Raw genomic sequence first — 16,493 nt, 5'->3', positions numbered from 1 at the left:
GTGGAGCGCTCAGTTCGGTTTGGTAGGCGATCGAGAACGGTTGCCCAGGTGAACGGTGGAGCGCTGTTCGCCAGAGTCGCGGAATTCGGATCGGGCAATGAAATGAAAACAACAACCTGAAACCGTATACTTAATACGCGTGTGTGTAGCTCAAAAAAACAAGAAAAATATAAATAAACAAAACTACATTGCTACGTCAGAAGACTGCAAACAAAAGATATGAACGCAGCGCTGACGTCGCCGCCGCCAAGGTTCGAATCAGATATATCTTGTCGTTTTACTTTCCGCCCATTTTTGTGTTTTGTTTTTAATAAGTTTACAACTTTACAAGTGTGGTGATTTTTTGTTTTTCGTTCTTACTTTCGTGTGTGCATTTTCGCCAAGTGATTTGCGTGCAGCTCAAGGGGAGGAGAACTGCATTCGAGGCCCTCGCGCTCCCCGATCTTTCCGATCAGCAGTGCCTTGAGATTGCCGCTTTCGAAGTGAACGTTCCGATGTGGAAACCTTATACTCATGTCTAATTACACAAGCTATATTCCCTGGCGCAGACTAAATCAGCTCTAAAGCGGGCATAAGAGCTCGAAAATTTATTGCTATCCGGTCATAAATTTTGGAACGGAAGTAGGACGTTGTAGTTGAATTTCGGTTTGGATATCATGGGCAGCCGGCCAGCCGGTTTCGTCCTGGACGCCAAGTCCATGGGCCTGAATCCGTCGAGACCTCCATCGCCTTCACCATCAACATCACCATCTGCCAGCCAAAAGTGTCGGCAGGTGCAGCCAACCGAAAAGAGTGCCAGCCGTCTACATGCACAGTCGTCGGTAGAAGCCTCCTCCCATGTCCAGTGCACTGCCAGCACCGAGACGATGTCCACCGATCATTACCGCGATCTGCTCCAGAAGCTGCGGGAGGCCAATGGTGACGCTGGCGATATGAGCTTCGAGCTGAACAACATATTTCTGAAGCGGCTGGACGATATTGACTGCCTGGATGAGCACGAAGGTGATGACATGGTGAGAGTGGTTGTAAATCAATGGGGGTGTCATATATAATACTACCTTCTACCTTATATTCTACCTTCACTTGTTTGTTTACTTGTAGGGCACTTTACAGCTGCGCCTGAACACTTTCCAGGAGTGGGTGGATTTCCTGCTCCACGTAAACAGCATGATCTTGGGCAACGTCTCGGACTTGGAGAAGGAGACGTACAGCAAGATCGTCGCCTGCACTCAGTCCGTCCAAGGACAACAGCAACAGACCCTGGAGGAGAATCGCCGGCTGCGGAAGGACATCTGTGCGATCATAAAGCATGTGCAGACCTCTCCGCACTGCAAGGCCTTTGACTTTCGCGGCGTTTCCCTGGAGACACTGACCGTGAATCAAGTGCAGGGCAGTGGAAAGGATCATGCCCGGCCGGAGTGTGAGAGCGAGAAGGTAGGCCATAGATCCTTGAGGGAAAGAGGCGGCGGTGATTCCCAGGTCAAGTGCGACCCGAAGTCCCGCAGGAACGAGAACTCCAATAGATTGCGCCACTGAACAAACTTACGTGCATTTTGTGCTGCCCAATAAAATGATATATTTTGTTCATCAGTTTATAAGTTTGGCTTTGACTGGAGTTTTCCGCTCTATTGCAGATGACCGAGAGCATGAAGTCCTTAGTCAGCGAGATCGCCGCCAAGCATGACGAGATCTGCAACTTAAAGTCGCAGATCAAGGACTTGGATGACTTCGTACAAACGGCCAGGCAGAAGTTACTTTTGAAGGATCAGTGCATAGCACAGCTCAATCAACAGGTAAGTTTTGCCACCAGGCACGGACAATCCTAGCAAGAAATTGATATTTTGACGGCTTGTAGAATTTATTATATATATTAATAGTCGTTGGTATACAAAAAACAAAAAAAATGATCAGGTGACGTTACTCATTATTAAGTACGGTTTAATAATAGATTCACCGGAGTACTTTTCTTATCGCCTAATCGTCTGTTTAAGCGTGCAATCGCAACACAATCGAGTATCTTTTCGGAAAATGTCACATTTCCTGCTAAAATCTCAGTGTATTCAATTAGCTCATGGGAACCATCTCACTAACTCGTTTGTATTCCGAACTCCCTGAAAACAGCTGCAGGAGATCACACAGTGCATTGAGATCATGTCGGAGGCACAGGACACGAAACGGGACCAGGAACACTTGGAGGATGCGCCCGGTGATTCGTTGATCGCAGATGCGATTACAAACGATATGCTCGAGAATCTCTCGATACACGACAACCAGGAAAGTGAGAAGCTGCGGCTGCTGAACGCGGAACTCAATGAGCTCTTTGATCTGTACGGCAAGCAGGATTACCAGGCCATAGAGAGTAGGAGAAAACGTCTGTCCTGTTTCTTCGGCGAGCTGGTGAGGCATCCCACAAATTTCAGAGCTCAAGGATATCTTATTCTATCACATTCTTCTTGGTTCCAGGCAACCGAGCGCGATGATACTGTGAAAAAGCTCGAGACCATACGCAGTCAGCTGAGAATCCTCCAGTCGGACCTCGACCAATCCTGCCTAAACCCGATTGCTCACGAAACAGGGCACTGTGAGCTGGACGCGGATGGTCAGATGCTAGAAGCCCTACGAAGACGCCTGCTCACCCTTAACCAGGTTAATCGGGAACTGCACGGCAAGTACCAGCGCTTGGACACCGAGTCGAAAAGTGTGTATTTCTGATCCGCGATACGATGGCGTTTCGCTATAACCATGCACAAAGTCAAAATTTCAGAGCTCCAGGCAAGGATTGAATCGGAAAGCGGCATTAATCAAAGGAATAGCGATGTTCTAAGGGAGATCGCCGATCTAATTTGCAAGTTGGTCAGTGACTCGCTATACTCTGCAGGAATGGAACAAGTAACTACTAATATGTGCACCATTTCAGGGTTCAATGGAGTTCTCCTACAACGAGATCTACGACGAATCCTCTAAGGAGAACCCTTTTTGTGCGACCATTGCGGAATTGTTCGAACTGAGATCCCAGCAGGGGCAAAGACAAGCGGCAAATGTGAGTAACACTGACGGCTTTGATTGCATCGCAAGTAACCGATTCCATTAACCCCGGTTGTCATATCAAATGCAGGAATGCGATACGAAAACACCTTCCCAAACAAGGAAGCCCCCCAAATCCATCAAAATCCCGGGAGCCACAGCACAAACAAAACCAACAACTAAACCTTCAAACAAGCCAACGACAACTAAAACTATAACAACGAAAACAACGACAACATCTAGGACCTCCAAGTAACTATGTCACTTGTTGGGCCTCCTGAACAGTTAGCCTAAGCCTAAGCCAAGTTAAGTAACTTAAGTTAGCTTAAAGATTGTCGTTCTTAAGAGACTTTCCGACGAAAACTTAAAAGAGCAAATACAAAACTCGAAATCTATGGCAAAATCCACACACATATAGTAAGCCAGTAAGTAGAATCACAGATTGCCGAAATGAATAGTTTTAATGTGATTACTCCTAGCTAGTTTTAAATAAAATTTCTTTTATATCCCAACCTAATTATGGGTCTTGAAATTCCTAGCCGTTTCAGTACATAGAACCTCCTTATGTGGTAAACGACATTCGCCTTCGCCAGGCGATCCACATATATACTCAGTATGTGCAAATCCTGGCTGATGTGACAAGAAATACTGTTGCTATTCGAGTCGCCGATTTATTTACCCATATATACGTATATATATTTGGCCCAGACACAAAAGAAGGAGATCCATCCACTTCACTCCACTTTCCGGGCATTTTTGCCTACATACGACAAATACAAATCGTTCGTTCGCCAATGTGTTTATTGTGGAAACTCGGCTGTATGTTCCAACTGCAATTGCCCAGAGGGGGAGCACCTTCTGCCCTCCATCCGGATGAGCCATCACCCCGGGAACTGGCGAATCGGAAATAGGTTTCGTGTTATTTATTTACCCACAATCGACACGCGAGGCAGGCGAACTGTGATATGCATATTGATGAGAGCCACCCAGGATTGGGACTTGAGTGACGAGCACTCCGCTCGTGCTGCTCGTGATCCTCGTGACTGCAAGGACCAAAAATCCATACCCCAAGTCACACAATTCCCAAAATTTAAGTCACACAATTCCGCGTCAACATAACTTTGTGCCTAATGCAAACACAAATATTTGAATGACTTACTTGGGTGTGAATAGCGAAGAAGTCGCCCCTCACGCCATCACCACTTTGGCTAAAACTGTCGGGCGCAAAATCAAACACAACTCGGCAGGAAGCCCCAGTCAAGGGGTCGTCGTCGGCGCTGGGAACCGGAGCAGTTCGCTTCAGAATCCTGTCATCCGTCGGCGGTTGCTGTTTGGTCGCGTGAAGCACATGAAGGAAGCGCCAGGAGGAATATCGCGCCAAATCCTCGCCTGGCCAATTTACGAGCCGTAATTAGCAGCCTTCGCGCTCCATCAATTTGATTTCTTTCTCTTGGCTTTCGGCGCGGAAAAGCCGAAAGTAAAAGCGTGCAATTAGCGGGGGAAATTGGACGCCTGAAAAAAGGCGAGGAGAAAGTTGGCCAAAAGTGCAAATTGTTTTCCGAGTGTTTTCGAAGTTGGCGGAGGGGGGCGAAGTGCAGTGAAAAGTGTGCGAACCGCAAGTGTGCAAATGGTGGAGTCAATGGAAAGTGTGTGGAAAATCGAAATGCATGGGTTGCCCCTAATGGGTTTAACGACAGACAAGGAATCATAAGAATTCATTGCCCCCGTCCTAATCGATTTTCACATTTCCCCAAGCTATCAATTTCGTGCTACTCCCCCCCGCCGCGATATAATATGCCTTTAAAAGTGTTTTAAGTGCGCCGAGCCACGCTTCCCCATGAACTCCACTGCCAATAAATAACTATATCGTATGGCCCATCCAAGAAATAGACAGACGATATTATTTGCTGCCACCCGCTGCAACTTTATTTTCAAATCGTGTCAAACAGTCGGGCCGTGCAAATAATAATATCTATAAAACTAGGGGGAATTCCCTCCCCTAACCTCCGCCCCACCCCATAAAACTTGTGTGTTGCCAAAGTGCCAAAGAAGCGAAACTTTGAAACTCGAAACCCGAAACCCGAAACCTTGCCACCTACCTACGCTTCGAATTGGTTTTATTTTCGTGACAAACTTTTAATAGCAATATTATTGAAATGAAATGAAACGAAATGAAACGGTAATGAAGCCAAAATTCGTCTGGGCTGTGCGAGATATATTTCAAAGCTCGGCACGAAGGCTCCACTTCCAGGCATTCGACACCGAAAACGATTTAAACACAAAGATACATCCGCGTATCTGCGCAATCGACAATCGCAATTGACAACTGACAGGTGATTCCGTGCGCGGATTTGCAGGCAATTAGTTACCGATTTCTGACTTGCCATGGTAAGCATCGCGTAGAGTTCGGTGCCAGTTCCACAACTCATTTGAATTTGTAGAACACAGAACCCAGCCCCTCCGATTGCCCCCATCGCCAGCAGTTGGAGCACACGCTGCTCCACTGCCAGACCGAAACGGATATACTGCAGGCCACCAGGGATAATTACCTCAGCATCATCGATGAGTTCAAAAGGGATCTCGAGGAGCTGACCGAACAGGTGGAGCAGCAGCAGCTGCAGCAGAGCTCACAGGCCACCCAATCCTGCCCAGAACCCGCGCTCCACTTTGTGGATCCGCCGCGGATCAACTGCGAACTAGAGATACAAGTGGGGCCCACTAAAGCGCACATTTCTTGAATAGCTCTTAACTGCATCTCTGATTTCTTGCGACTCTTTTTCCACCAGAACGAACACCTTGCCTGCCAAATCCAAGGACTGCAGGACAATCTCAAGGATCGGGATAACCAAATTGACCGGCTGCAGTCCATGATCAAGAGCTACTCCGATTTCAGCGAGAACAATCGGCTCAAAGGGGAGATGCATGATCTCAAACAGAAGAATTGTGAGTAAAAGCTTGGCATTGAATAAAGCTAGTTGTGTTAATATTTTTATTTTTAAGTACTTTCTTAGTCATTCTAATGAAACCTTTTTTTAAATGCCATTTAATTAAATCATATACTTATATATCTTCAGGTGATCTGTCCCGCAAATCGCGGGAACTCTCTACCATGCTGAAGAACCAAGAAGACCAACGCGTGGAGCTGTGCACGAAGTACGAGAACCTGCTGGCCAGCTTTGAGGAGCAGTGCCAGGAACTCAAGGGAGCCAAGAAGAAAGTGCACAGTCTGCAAACGCGACTGGACCAGGTGGAGCAGCTGCAGGATGAGCTACGAACAGAGGTGGTATCCATACGTTCTACTCCTGGTTAAGACAAATAAAACAGATTTTCGATTTCAGCGCAAAATGCTGCGGGAGGAGGTGATCGCCTTGAAGGAGAAGGAGGCTGTGTCAGCGGGACGCGAGCGGGCGCTTCAGGAGCAACAAAAAAATGCCCACTCGGAGGTGGAGAAGATGCGCACCCTTATTCGGAACATGCAGGGCCATCTGCAGTTGGATGACATCAGGCACCGCGAAAGTGTCCAGCGGATGAATGAGACAACTGAGTCACTGCGTGAGGAATTGCGCACCATTTCCGACAATTGCCAACAAATGCAGATCCGCCTGAGGTAGGTACTTTTCCAGGATAGAGTGCATCCATATAAGAGCAGCTGCCGTGTTCTCTCTTCCCGCTAGCCAACAGAGCGAAGTTAACCAGCAGCAGGAGCAGATTATCGACTCCTTTCGAAAGTGGAAGGACGCGCAGGTTAGGGCAGATGAGGCGATGCGTCAATGCGCCAAGCGGTCCGAGAAACACATCCATATGCTGCTGGAAGAAAACCGGACGCTGGCCGAGGACTACCGCATTCTATACCGCGACAACGAGCTCTTGGAGCTGGAGATGAGACGAGTGAAGCAGGCGGTCAACTGCGCCTCCAGTTCCGCGAAGAGTTGTCCACCTGAGACGAGTGGCGGTCGCACCAATGCCGAGGCGGTGAACACAGTGAGTTGGAGATATATCTCTTACATACTTTATATGCCATAGCACGAAAATTTCTATGAACCGCATAAAACTTGAATTCTTTCTTCATTTACAACAAGCCTGTTCCAAATTTTGCCAAATCGGATAACCATTGGACTTAAAAACGGGCAGCTGGAATTAAAATAGTATTTTCTCAATTGTCTAACCTATCGGTGACTTCCGCAGATGGCCAGGCGATTGCAGAACTTGACCAGCACATCCCAGCGAATTTCTAACCAGAATCGTACTCTCAACGATCAGTACTGCAACCCTTTGATCTCACGAAGCCCATCTGGAATAGGGCAACCGGTGGCCCAATCCACATTGCGGCCTGCTCGATCGTCTGAGGATCTGTCGTAGGGGCAGCAGACTGGATTTGCATGACGCTTCCATTCCATTCAAACATCGTTCTCACCCAAAATCTATGCCATCAGCACTTGAGGCGCGTAATTTGTAAATTATCTTGTAAATTGTGGTAGAAAATAAAAACTAAGTGCTTGTGTAATCTTGGTAGTGTCATCATCATCAGAGTTCTTCAAAACTCTTTGAATCTTTGTTGCTACATTAAACAGGGCTGCAAATAAACTAGCTAATGCTCTAGAGGAGTACTCATAATGTGCGTCTGTGGACGCAGTGCGGCTACTTGTTCTCATCCTGCTGAATTAGTTTGGCCCTTTCGCTGATGGCTATCAGGGCCATTTTGATTTGGGCCCTTTTCTTGACGCTTTCTTCGCGCAGCACAGCCGATTGCTTGGTCAAGATCTTGACGCGGGTGTCGCTGAAGCGTTCTGCCTCCGGAATGCTCATCTCCAGGAACACATCCTTGCCCACATTGACCAGAATGCTGTCCATTTTCCGGACGCGCGCCTGCATGAATACGTTGCTGCCGATGTTGACTTGCGTCTTGTAGCCATCTGGTAGGTGGGTGTCGAAGGTCTGGAGGGTGTTCTTCAGCTGGATGTACTCCATGATCTCCTCGTTGAACTGCCCGATGCACTTTTCCAGCTGTCTGAGGTCCTCTTTCAGCACTTCGTTGATGAACTCCTCAATTTGGGTGATGCGCGCCTGATTGGCATCCTGCCTGCAAGTGGGTCTTAGAACTACAGTATTTACTCGCACCTTTACCACTTACTCGTTTTTTATTTGAGCTTGTGTGTTGTTTCTTGGATTTATTTGCATTGTCTCGGCATAAAAAGAATTTAGAATTTGGTTGGATATCTAGTTTGTTTACTTCCTGCTTCTTCTTCTCTTCGCGATAGCGGCAAACAGCTGTTATCGATAGACAGCAGTATTGTCAATTTAGCTAAATTCCAGCTAAATATTAAAAGGCGTATTATAAATTAAGCAAAACAAATATACACCACTTATCAATGGTTAACTTACGGAATTATGCGCTTTTTGTGCACTAATAAAACAATTAGAAAATTCGAATCATAAAACACGCAACAGATGTTTGCTAACTCAGTATGTAATACTTTACTGGTAAGTTTTAGTACATTTTTTAGTTGCATGAGTTGGCACTCCTTCAATATGGTTTCGCGCTAATTTTACTAAACAAATTGTCGAAATGTCGCTTAAAAAGGCTCTCGATGATTGCAAGATTGATTTCGATCGCTGTGTGCTGGTCACCGACCTTCTGGAGGAGTACAAGCTGTCCTACAAGGAGGTGAACGATGTGTTGGAGGCCTACATCAAAGATCAGGAACCTGCCATAAAATTCGAGAAGCGATTTCTAGTCCATGGCAAGCGTAAAACGCAAGGATCCGATTCCGGCGAAGATCTGTACTCTGTGGTGATGGAGAACAAGATGCAGGATTGGCTGGCCAAAGTCCAGGATGCGGAGTCCCAGCTGTATAGTGTGAAAATTGCCGGTGGCACCAAAGCGCCGGCCGCGATTTTTAAGCCCATGCAGCATATGGAGGTGAAGTTGGCCAAGGTGGAGCAGCGTCCTGGAGCGGGAAAGACTGTGCCCAGTGCAAATGGAGTGACCCCCAGCAATGGAGTGAAATCCCAACCCAATAAATCGGAGTCGTCCAAGTCTGTGGTTAAGTTAGAGCCTTCAAAATCGTCACTTAAAGCAGAGACAACAAAGCCAGAGGCAGAGAAGTCGGCAGCCACCAAGAGCAAGTCCTCTCCGGAGACCAAGAAGACCTCGCCCAAGGATCAGGCCTCTAAAGCCAAGCCTGCAGCGGTCAAAAAGGGCAGCATAAATAGCTTCTTCACAGCGGCGGCCAGCAAACCAAAGGATGTCAAGGCAACGCCCAGCAAACCGGCTTCCGGCACCATGGACAACTTCTTCAAGAAGCAACCGGCAGGGACAAACAAGTCGCCACCGGAAAGTGAAGATAAATCCAAGCAAGATGCTCCCAATCCAAATAAAAAGGAAGCCGCGAAGAAGAAATCCCCCAGTCCCACCAAAAAGTCCACAGCGGCAAACACTTCCATGCAACTGTTCGACGAGGAGAGCGCCGCCGAATCCTCCGACGAGGAGGAAAAGCTGGACATGCTGCGGCGGAAGGTGATCGAATCGGACAACGAATCCGATCTGGAGAAGCCCGCGTCCTCCAAGCGGCGCCGCATCAGCGACTCTGAGGACGAGGAGCAGCCACCCAAGAAGTCCGCCGATGAAGAAGTCATCACAGTGGACGAGGAAATGGATACGGAACCGGCCAATGAAACCTATCTGGACGAAGATGGCTTCGTCATCACGCAGCGAAAACCGGCCAAAGCCCAGCCAGTCAAGAAAAAGGTTTCCCCAAAGGCTGCAGCTCCCGTCAACAAAAAGAAGTCACCACCTTCATCCGCCAAAGCTGGAAAGGATGCGCCGAAAACCAAACAAGCCGGCATCATGAACTTTTTCACCAAGAAGTAAAAATAAACGCATGAGGAAGTTGGTAGAATAAGGTTAATGTTTAAGTATGGAAACAGTTAATGTTTGTAGTAAACTTAAAAATTATTTAAAAAATGTCGATTTCAGTTATTGAAAAATATATTTATTTTGATATACCATCAAACCCATTGAGAATACCATAGTAAAAGGCAGCGTTTGTTGTTAAAAAGAATTTATTGCATTTGTTTATAGCTGCTAGAAGTTGTTTGAGTATCTTGTTTGTAATTTGTATTTATTTATTTATATAGATTCGCGTGTCTGATTGTGTGTTCGTGTGTGTGGTGTGTGTGTGTGTGGGCGTGTTGTGAATTTTGCCTGGCCTATGCTTTATCAGTGCGTGTTTTTGGTTTTGTTTTGTGTTTGTTTTTGTGTTCGATTCGAGATCGAAAATCGTTATCTTCGTTATCGTTACGTTACCGTTACCGTATTTCAAAACACTTTAAAAAATTAAGGCGAGGTTTGAAAAAACACTTGTTTGTTCATATAATTCGAATATTCATTAATTTAAATTGTTCATTTGTTGTCTTGTTGGTTTACGGATTTTTTTTATTTTATTTTCGTTTTTGGTTTTCCCTTTTCTGTTTCTGCAGTGATTGCGTTTGATTCCTATCTGATTTTTAAGCATTAAAAGCTTACAGTCAGGCTGCCCGATGGCAAGCAAATACATATGTAAGTGATTGAGTAAGGGTTTTTGTGGTGGATAAAACAATGTGTCGTGTTCCTGGCAAACAATCGAGATCAGTGGCTACTCTTAGGTAGAAGCTTCTCAGAAGCTAAATTAATGCTTACACTTAGATTTGCTTCGGCCTATTATCCGATTAGGCTTCCCACTTTGGCAGTGGTCACTGTACAACCCACCAATGGTCCAAAGATTCTGTTTTCGTTCCGAATGGCATTTAACTAAATTTTGAAGAGTCCAATAATTGATGAGCGTACAGTGGGCCATCGCTAAAGGGGTCGCCCTTGTAGCTATGTTAATTCATAAATATTGCTCGCGATGCAAAATGAAAAAGTCATTTGCTATATAATCAATCAGTTAATCAGTTAATTAATCATTTCCTAGGTGTGATATGAACATAATGTGTGCATGATATGACTCTACTAATATGATCGTTTTGATTTCTCTCGCACGCTATTTGCCTTGACTTAATTACCTAAATGAATGTAACATTCGTTTCGTACAATTTAATATCTCAGCACCATTTTTTTGAATAATAGCACAAAGTATATATGCAATTATGTTTTGTATGGGTCAACAATAGAATAGAATTTTCCTAGAATTTGTGTGGGTGTTTTCTTTTCGCTTTCGTTTTCTTTTTCGTTTTCGATTTCTTTTCCTTTCGCTACTGAGTAAAATATATCTAAGTTTATTTAACTTTGCTCGTTCATTTTGTTTCGGGCTCTCTTCTAAACTTGCGTATCTACGACACTGCCATAGGACTCTTCAGCAAATTTGGGCGCAATATAATCCTCGTAGTAGTTGATGAATATATCCTTGAACTCGTCGGCTATGAACTCCAAAGCATTTAGCATTTGCATCAGCTCCCGATCGTTGCACTTGTAGTTGCTCAGCGCCATCACATCCCAGAAGTAGGAGAAGTACTTCACGTACTCGATCGACTGTCCGCCGTACTGGGCCATCACGCTGGGCAGCACGGACCGCAGGATGGACCCCAGTTTGTTGAACTCCCAGTCGTCCAGGACTGTGGCTCCCTCTTTTGGTTGGCGCAGTTGTTAGAGGTAGGAGGAGCAGACAGAGAAAGAGAGATCAAAAGAGATAGTTTACCAGGATCCAGGAGAAGAGGAGTAGCAGAAAATATTTCCTGAATTTTCCTTCACTAGTTACGCAATTAAATTATATAGCTATTATAAATCATAATAATATATATAATCATAATAATAAAAGTCCTTGTTTTGATTAAATTACTACTCTATAGCTTGCAATTTTGAGATGTGCAAAACTTTCTGATCAGTTTAATAATCTTTTAATTTATATTTTTGCTACTTCTAGACCTTTAATCTGATTATCTGCATAAATTCAATGAAATGGTGGATCGAGAAGCGGGAAGGTGCGCAACCAAGAGGGAAACGTGAGCTGGTGATGATCAAAAATCATATATAAATGGCATAGCTCTTTTTTTGAGGACTTACCGCGGTGCACCATGAGGCACTGCTCCAGGAGCAGCCTGGCCAGAGCCACCTTGCACTCGTGCAGATCCATCAGTTGGTTCTCGGCGCGCTCGATGGCCGCGTACAGCTTGCACCTCTCCTCGATTAGTTCACAATCGATGAGGGACGTGGTGAAGGCCCAGAACCACTCCAGTTTCTGGTACTCGCCGCAATGGGGACACAGGATCAGGTCGGCGCCATTGAACTCCGGCTGGGTGTACTCCTCGGACAGCCACCAGCGCAGACTTGGAGCATGGGGCAGAGCGTTGGGTGTGAAGATCTCCATACAGCTTGGGTTATCACAACGGTAGCGATGAAACTTGTGCTGTGGGCAGGATAAATATTTGTAAAATACATCAAAATTCAAAGCAAAGGGAAATCAGAATTTTAAAATAAACTATTAATTAAATTAAAAACTAAAATATGAAAAGCTACAGCATATTTTTTGTTACTCTAGATGAATTTGTTAATTTTCAAAATAAATTAATGCTAATTGTCCCTTTAAAAGTTTCCTATTTGATCAAAAAATATCATAAAAGTTAGATGAGATTTCTAGGGAACCTAGAATCATGATGTCCCAACTTACGAACTGGTCATCCGAGTGGGTGAGCTGGCAGGCGTTGCACTGGCACCTGATGCCGCTCTCCTGGAGCTGCTTTGTGCGCTCCTCCCGGGGTAATTGCTGAAAGTTACCTACGGCGAAGCAGTTGTAGATGCCGGAGCCCGCCGGCAGATCCAAAAGGGCCAGCGCGGTTACCTTGCGGCCGGAGAACTTGGCGCAGATCGTGGAGGAACAACTGTGGCGGCACAAGTTCAGTGTATCCGGGTAGACGGAGTACGACACAACAGCCACCTCGCCGGCCAGCAAGTGGAGGTGGCCCTCCTGAAGGCGCATGGGAGCGGCCCATAGCTGGAATTCGTTGAGTGGCGAGAACACGTGCGGATCAGCGGGCAGGACGAAGGATCGGCAGGCAGTGAGCGATCTGTGGCGCAGCTGGCCAATGTGACGCATCAGTAGAGCGGCACATAGCAGCTCCCATTCAGCATTCGACATCCGAGAGGCCGTAGGCAGACTCTTCTCCAGCTGGTCGAAGAACGTGGTGCACTTGCTCAGGTAAATGGACAGGATGTGGGCGGCCAGGGCCAATGCGATCGCCGTGTCCGTCGGTCGCTCCTCCTTCAAGCGCTCCAATCGCAGCACGGCACTATACGCGATATCCTGTCGCTCCTGCAATGCCCCATTGATGGCCGACCAAAGCTTGCTTAGCGTCGGTTTCTTTCGGCAATGGCCCAGCAGTTCCGGCAGTCCCGTGATCAGCATCCTAAATGCCAGCTGCAGGAGTCGCGGCATGCCGAAAACCTCACCGAAGGACTCGAACAGCTCGATCTGGTGGCCAAAGCACTCCACCGCATGAATCGCCGCATGCTTGAAGCGGCACTGTCGGGAACAATAGACCACCAGGCGGTTGGAGCAGTAAATGCAGGGAAATGGAATGAACTGAGTGATCCCGCAGTAGTCGCACACCCGGCAGTTTCCACTCGGCACCATGGCCACCGCTTCCGATTCGAAAATGAGCGCGTTCTTGGCCACCGCCCTGGTTGTGTGCAGCGACGAGGAGTTGTCCAACCAGGCTCTATAAAATATACAACTTATTAGATGTGATCGCCATGGAAGATTCTAACTCACATTTCAAAGGCTTTCGAATCGTTGGTATCCAGATCATCGCCCGTCTGTACGGCCATCTCGAAGCGCTCCACCTTGAGCACCTCGCACTGGTGCCAGAGCTCATGGGTCCTCGCTTCGAACACCTGGTTCAGTTCAATGTGCAGGAGCTCGTGCAGATGCTCCTCGCAGAGCGCAAAGTTACGCAGTTTTAAGGCACAGGCGGCTTGGCGCAGCTTAATCAATGGCAAATACTCCTCCGGATAGCCCAGATCCAGGGCGCACAGGCAGTCGTCGTAGGATTCCTAGAAAGATTGCCAACTAATAAGACATATCTACTTCATTAATTCAGTGATTCCTTACCGCATATAGACCGCAATCAAACAGGACCAGGGAGCGATTGGCGTGGGCCAGGGCGGCTGCCAGCGTGTTCCGGGCCGGGGCCAGGAATATGGCCTCCGTGAAGAGATCGCTGGCCTTGAGCGGATGCCGCTCCTTGCGGTACGAATCGTTTCCAGCCTCCCGCAGACGACGGGACTCCTCCTCCGACTTGAAGTGGCCCGTTTGGTGGCGCAGATGTTGAAACCATTTGAGTACGTGTGGCCTGTGCGGTTTGGTGGGGTAAGGGTGGTATGGTTAATTATTCACGGCAAATGTCAAAACGAAGTGACCCAAATTCCGAGTTCGACAGCAAACAATGCTTCTTAACCTAAACGTACGAATGCATGCAACCCAGTATACTGGGCTGTGTTTACAAGAACTGCGGGTAAAAACTGCTAACAAAATGGATTGGCAGTGCCTATGTACATATATGAAATCATATAAATGTGACTTCAATACTGAACATATTTTCATCTAAATCCTGTCTTTGTTTTCGGATCGATAAATTAAATAATAATTTTTATTCTAATTTTTAAAAAATCAGCTCTTATAATCATTAACCAAGCCCAATGTGCAAAGGGTGCAAAATCACCTCCCACAAATTAAATTCATTTCACGGGGTAATTATGGATTTGCATAATGGTTATGCCGCCAATGGCCCTAACCAACATTAGCTCAGTGGTTGAAAAAGCTGGTTAAATAACTGCAATAGGATTATATTAATACATTTATATGTATGATTACTGCTTCTAATAAATTCCAAGTTCTTACCAACTTGTAAGAGAACATATTTTCTCAGGAACTTAAGGCTTAGTTACAAGTTAAAACCGTACAGAACGCTAGAGTCGACTATCAGATACCCATTACTCAGCCGGACGGACGGATGGACATGGCCGGATCGTCTTGGCCAGTGAGTCTGATCAAGAATATGAATACTTTAAGGAGTCGGAGACGATTCCTTCTCCTGTTTCCAGTCTACTCTTTTGCTTTATAGGATAAGTATAGGGTATAAACACGGTACGATGTAAATACGAGTATAACATTTTGGTGTTACAGAGCATAAACTATATTCCTATTTTAGGATATTAGATAACTACTAATCGTTAACGTTTTGACAAAACTTGTTGGTCCGTGGAAGGGATTGGGTTGGGGTTTGTATGGGTTAATGGCCACATTGTTTTGGTCACCTAAAATCCAGCACCGGCTCCTTGGTCGCAGTTGGGGACGATATAGCCAGTCCGCCCACCGCCCCAATCAGGTCGTCATCCTCCTCGCCGTTTTCGGGACGCGAAAGTGGCGCCGCCGAAGTGCTGGCGGCCTCCAGGTCGCCATCCTCCAGATTGCGGCTCAATTTCTGGCGTTGCACAGGCGTTATGAGCAGGAGCAGCTGCAGCTCGTCCTTGTGCAGCAGCTCATCGGAGTTCAGGTGCTTGAGCTGCTGGCCAATCAGTTCGCTTAGGGTCACAGCTGGCGGAGCGGAAGCTAGAGCAGCTGCGGAGGTGGCACCGGAACCGGCGGCAGACGAGGCGGTGGAGACGGGAGCTGTGGCGGTGGTGGTGTTGGTGGTGGCTGCTTTGTTGTTTCCACGCGCAGAGGATGTGGAGGAGGCCATCACTTGGTGGCTGGTTGGTGTTTGTGGCTCGCTTTTTTCTGGTCTCGCGCACTCCTTCCGTTCAGTTGGCCATGGCCATCTATCTGGTCACTGCCGCGGCGGCAGTCCGGGCGAATTATCGGCTATCAATTCGAGTGCACAACGCCCCGACATCATTGACTAATAACGCTAGCTAAACTTTCACGAACTCCCGCACGTTGTGGCCTTCATATTGATTTTTTAAAACATCGCCTTGCGTGCCAGCGATGTGAGTGCGTCGTAACGGATTCATCGCTTAGGGATGGCACTTGGCAGGTACCGTTATTCTTGGGGGTGGCAGTTCCGGAACATCCTAGAAAAATTTCTAAAATAATGAAAGCAGTTGGGTACCATCGAATAAGTTTTGAATTTAATCTTCACATCTGACCTTCAAAAAAATAATAATTCAAAAAAAAGTTTAAATAAAAAAATATATAATAAAATTTATGAAAATTAATTCTTGAAATATATGTTGTAAAAAGCGTTTGTAGTCCTCGAAATTTGTTACTTTTATTCAACCTTAAAATATATAAGCTATTACAATCAGGGCTACCTTTTAAATACCGAAATCAAACTGTTTTCACCCATCTGGCAGCTCCTCGCAAAGCGGCAAGTTCAAATTTCCGACGAGTGCTTTTTCCATTCATATTTTCTTATCTGCGCTGGGTAAGTCCGCTTATAAAAGAACACTGATCCCGTTGGTTTTCTTACCGCACGTCACCATCATTGAACGGTCC

The 16,493-nt window shown here is 46.4% G+C and overlaps 4 protein-coding genes across 9 annotated transcripts; 2 read left to right on the top strand and 2 right to left on the bottom strand.

Annotated features, from left to right (window-relative positions):
• Positions 1 to 4: 4 nt before the first annotated feature.
• Positions 5 to 7,526, top strand: LOC6541183 (intracellular protein transport protein USO1). 6 transcript variants are annotated; one of them, XM_026978273.1, is made up of 12 exons: positions 5 to 1,013; positions 1,102 to 1,434; positions 1,635 to 1,793; positions 2,122 to 2,397; positions 2,464 to 2,698; positions 2,765 to 2,853; positions 2,918 to 3,040; positions 5,811 to 5,967; positions 6,099 to 6,304; positions 6,363 to 6,631; positions 6,699 to 7,005; positions 7,210 to 7,526. In XM_026978273.1, exons 1-12 carry the CDS (start codon positions 657 to 659, stop codon positions 7,381 to 7,383), a joined length of 2,685 nt encoding a protein of 894 aa, XP_026834074.1. In that variant the 5' UTR covers positions 5 to 656; the 3' UTR covers positions 7,384 to 7,526. The 6 variants fall into 6 exon arrangements, with proteins under 6 accessions (XP_026834074.1, XP_001968953.2, XP_026834075.1 ...); XM_001968917.3 differs by having other exon boundaries at positions 2,753 to 2,853; positions 7,210 to 7,428; XM_026978274.1 differs by having other exon boundaries at positions 2,753 to 2,853; positions 7,104 to 7,246.
• On the bottom strand, positions 7,517 to 8,323 carry LOC6543303 (protein UXT homolog). Its single transcript, XM_001968916.3, has 2 exons — positions 8,156 to 8,323; positions 7,517 to 8,104 (listed from the first exon to the last, which is right to left on the bottom strand). The coding sequence occupies exons 1-2, from the start codon at positions 8,200 to 8,202 to the stop codon at positions 7,663 to 7,665; spliced, it is 489 nt and encodes a 162-aa protein (XP_001968952.1). The 5' UTR covers positions 8,203 to 8,323; the 3' UTR covers positions 7,517 to 7,662.
• A 187-nt stretch (positions 8,324 to 8,510) lies between these two features.
• On the top strand, positions 8,511 to 10,085 carry LOC6542247 (nucleolar protein dao-5). Its single transcript, XM_001968915.3, has one exon. The coding sequence runs from the start codon at positions 8,591 to 8,593 to the stop codon at positions 9,893 to 9,895; it is 1,305 nt and encodes a 434-aa protein (XP_001968951.1). The 5' UTR covers positions 8,511 to 8,590; the 3' UTR covers positions 9,896 to 10,085.
• A 70-nt stretch (positions 10,086 to 10,155) lies between these two features.
• LOC6543377 lies at positions 10,156 to 16,142 on the bottom strand. Its single transcript, XM_001968914.3, has 6 exons — positions 15,314 to 16,142; positions 14,109 to 14,349; positions 13,770 to 14,050; positions 12,669 to 13,716; positions 12,065 to 12,407; positions 10,156 to 11,628 (listed from the first exon to the last, which is right to left on the bottom strand). Exons 1-6 carry the CDS (start codon positions 15,736 to 15,738, stop codon positions 11,321 to 11,323), a joined length of 2,646 nt encoding a protein of 881 aa, XP_001968950.1. The 5' UTR covers positions 15,739 to 16,142; the 3' UTR covers positions 10,156 to 11,320.
• Positions 16,143 to 16,493: the final 351 nt, after the last annotated feature.

This window comes from Drosophila erecta, unplaced genomic scaffold (assembly GCF_003286155.1).
Source record: "Drosophila erecta strain 14021-0224.00,06,07 unplaced genomic scaffold, DereRS2 tig00000055-arrow-pilon, whole genome shotgun sequence".
NCBI classification, from domain to species: Eukaryota; Metazoa; Arthropoda; class Insecta; order Diptera; family Drosophilidae; genus Drosophila; species Drosophila erecta.
Note: the sequence above shows the minus strand (reverse complement) of the source record. Positions and strands in the feature narration are given on the sequence as shown.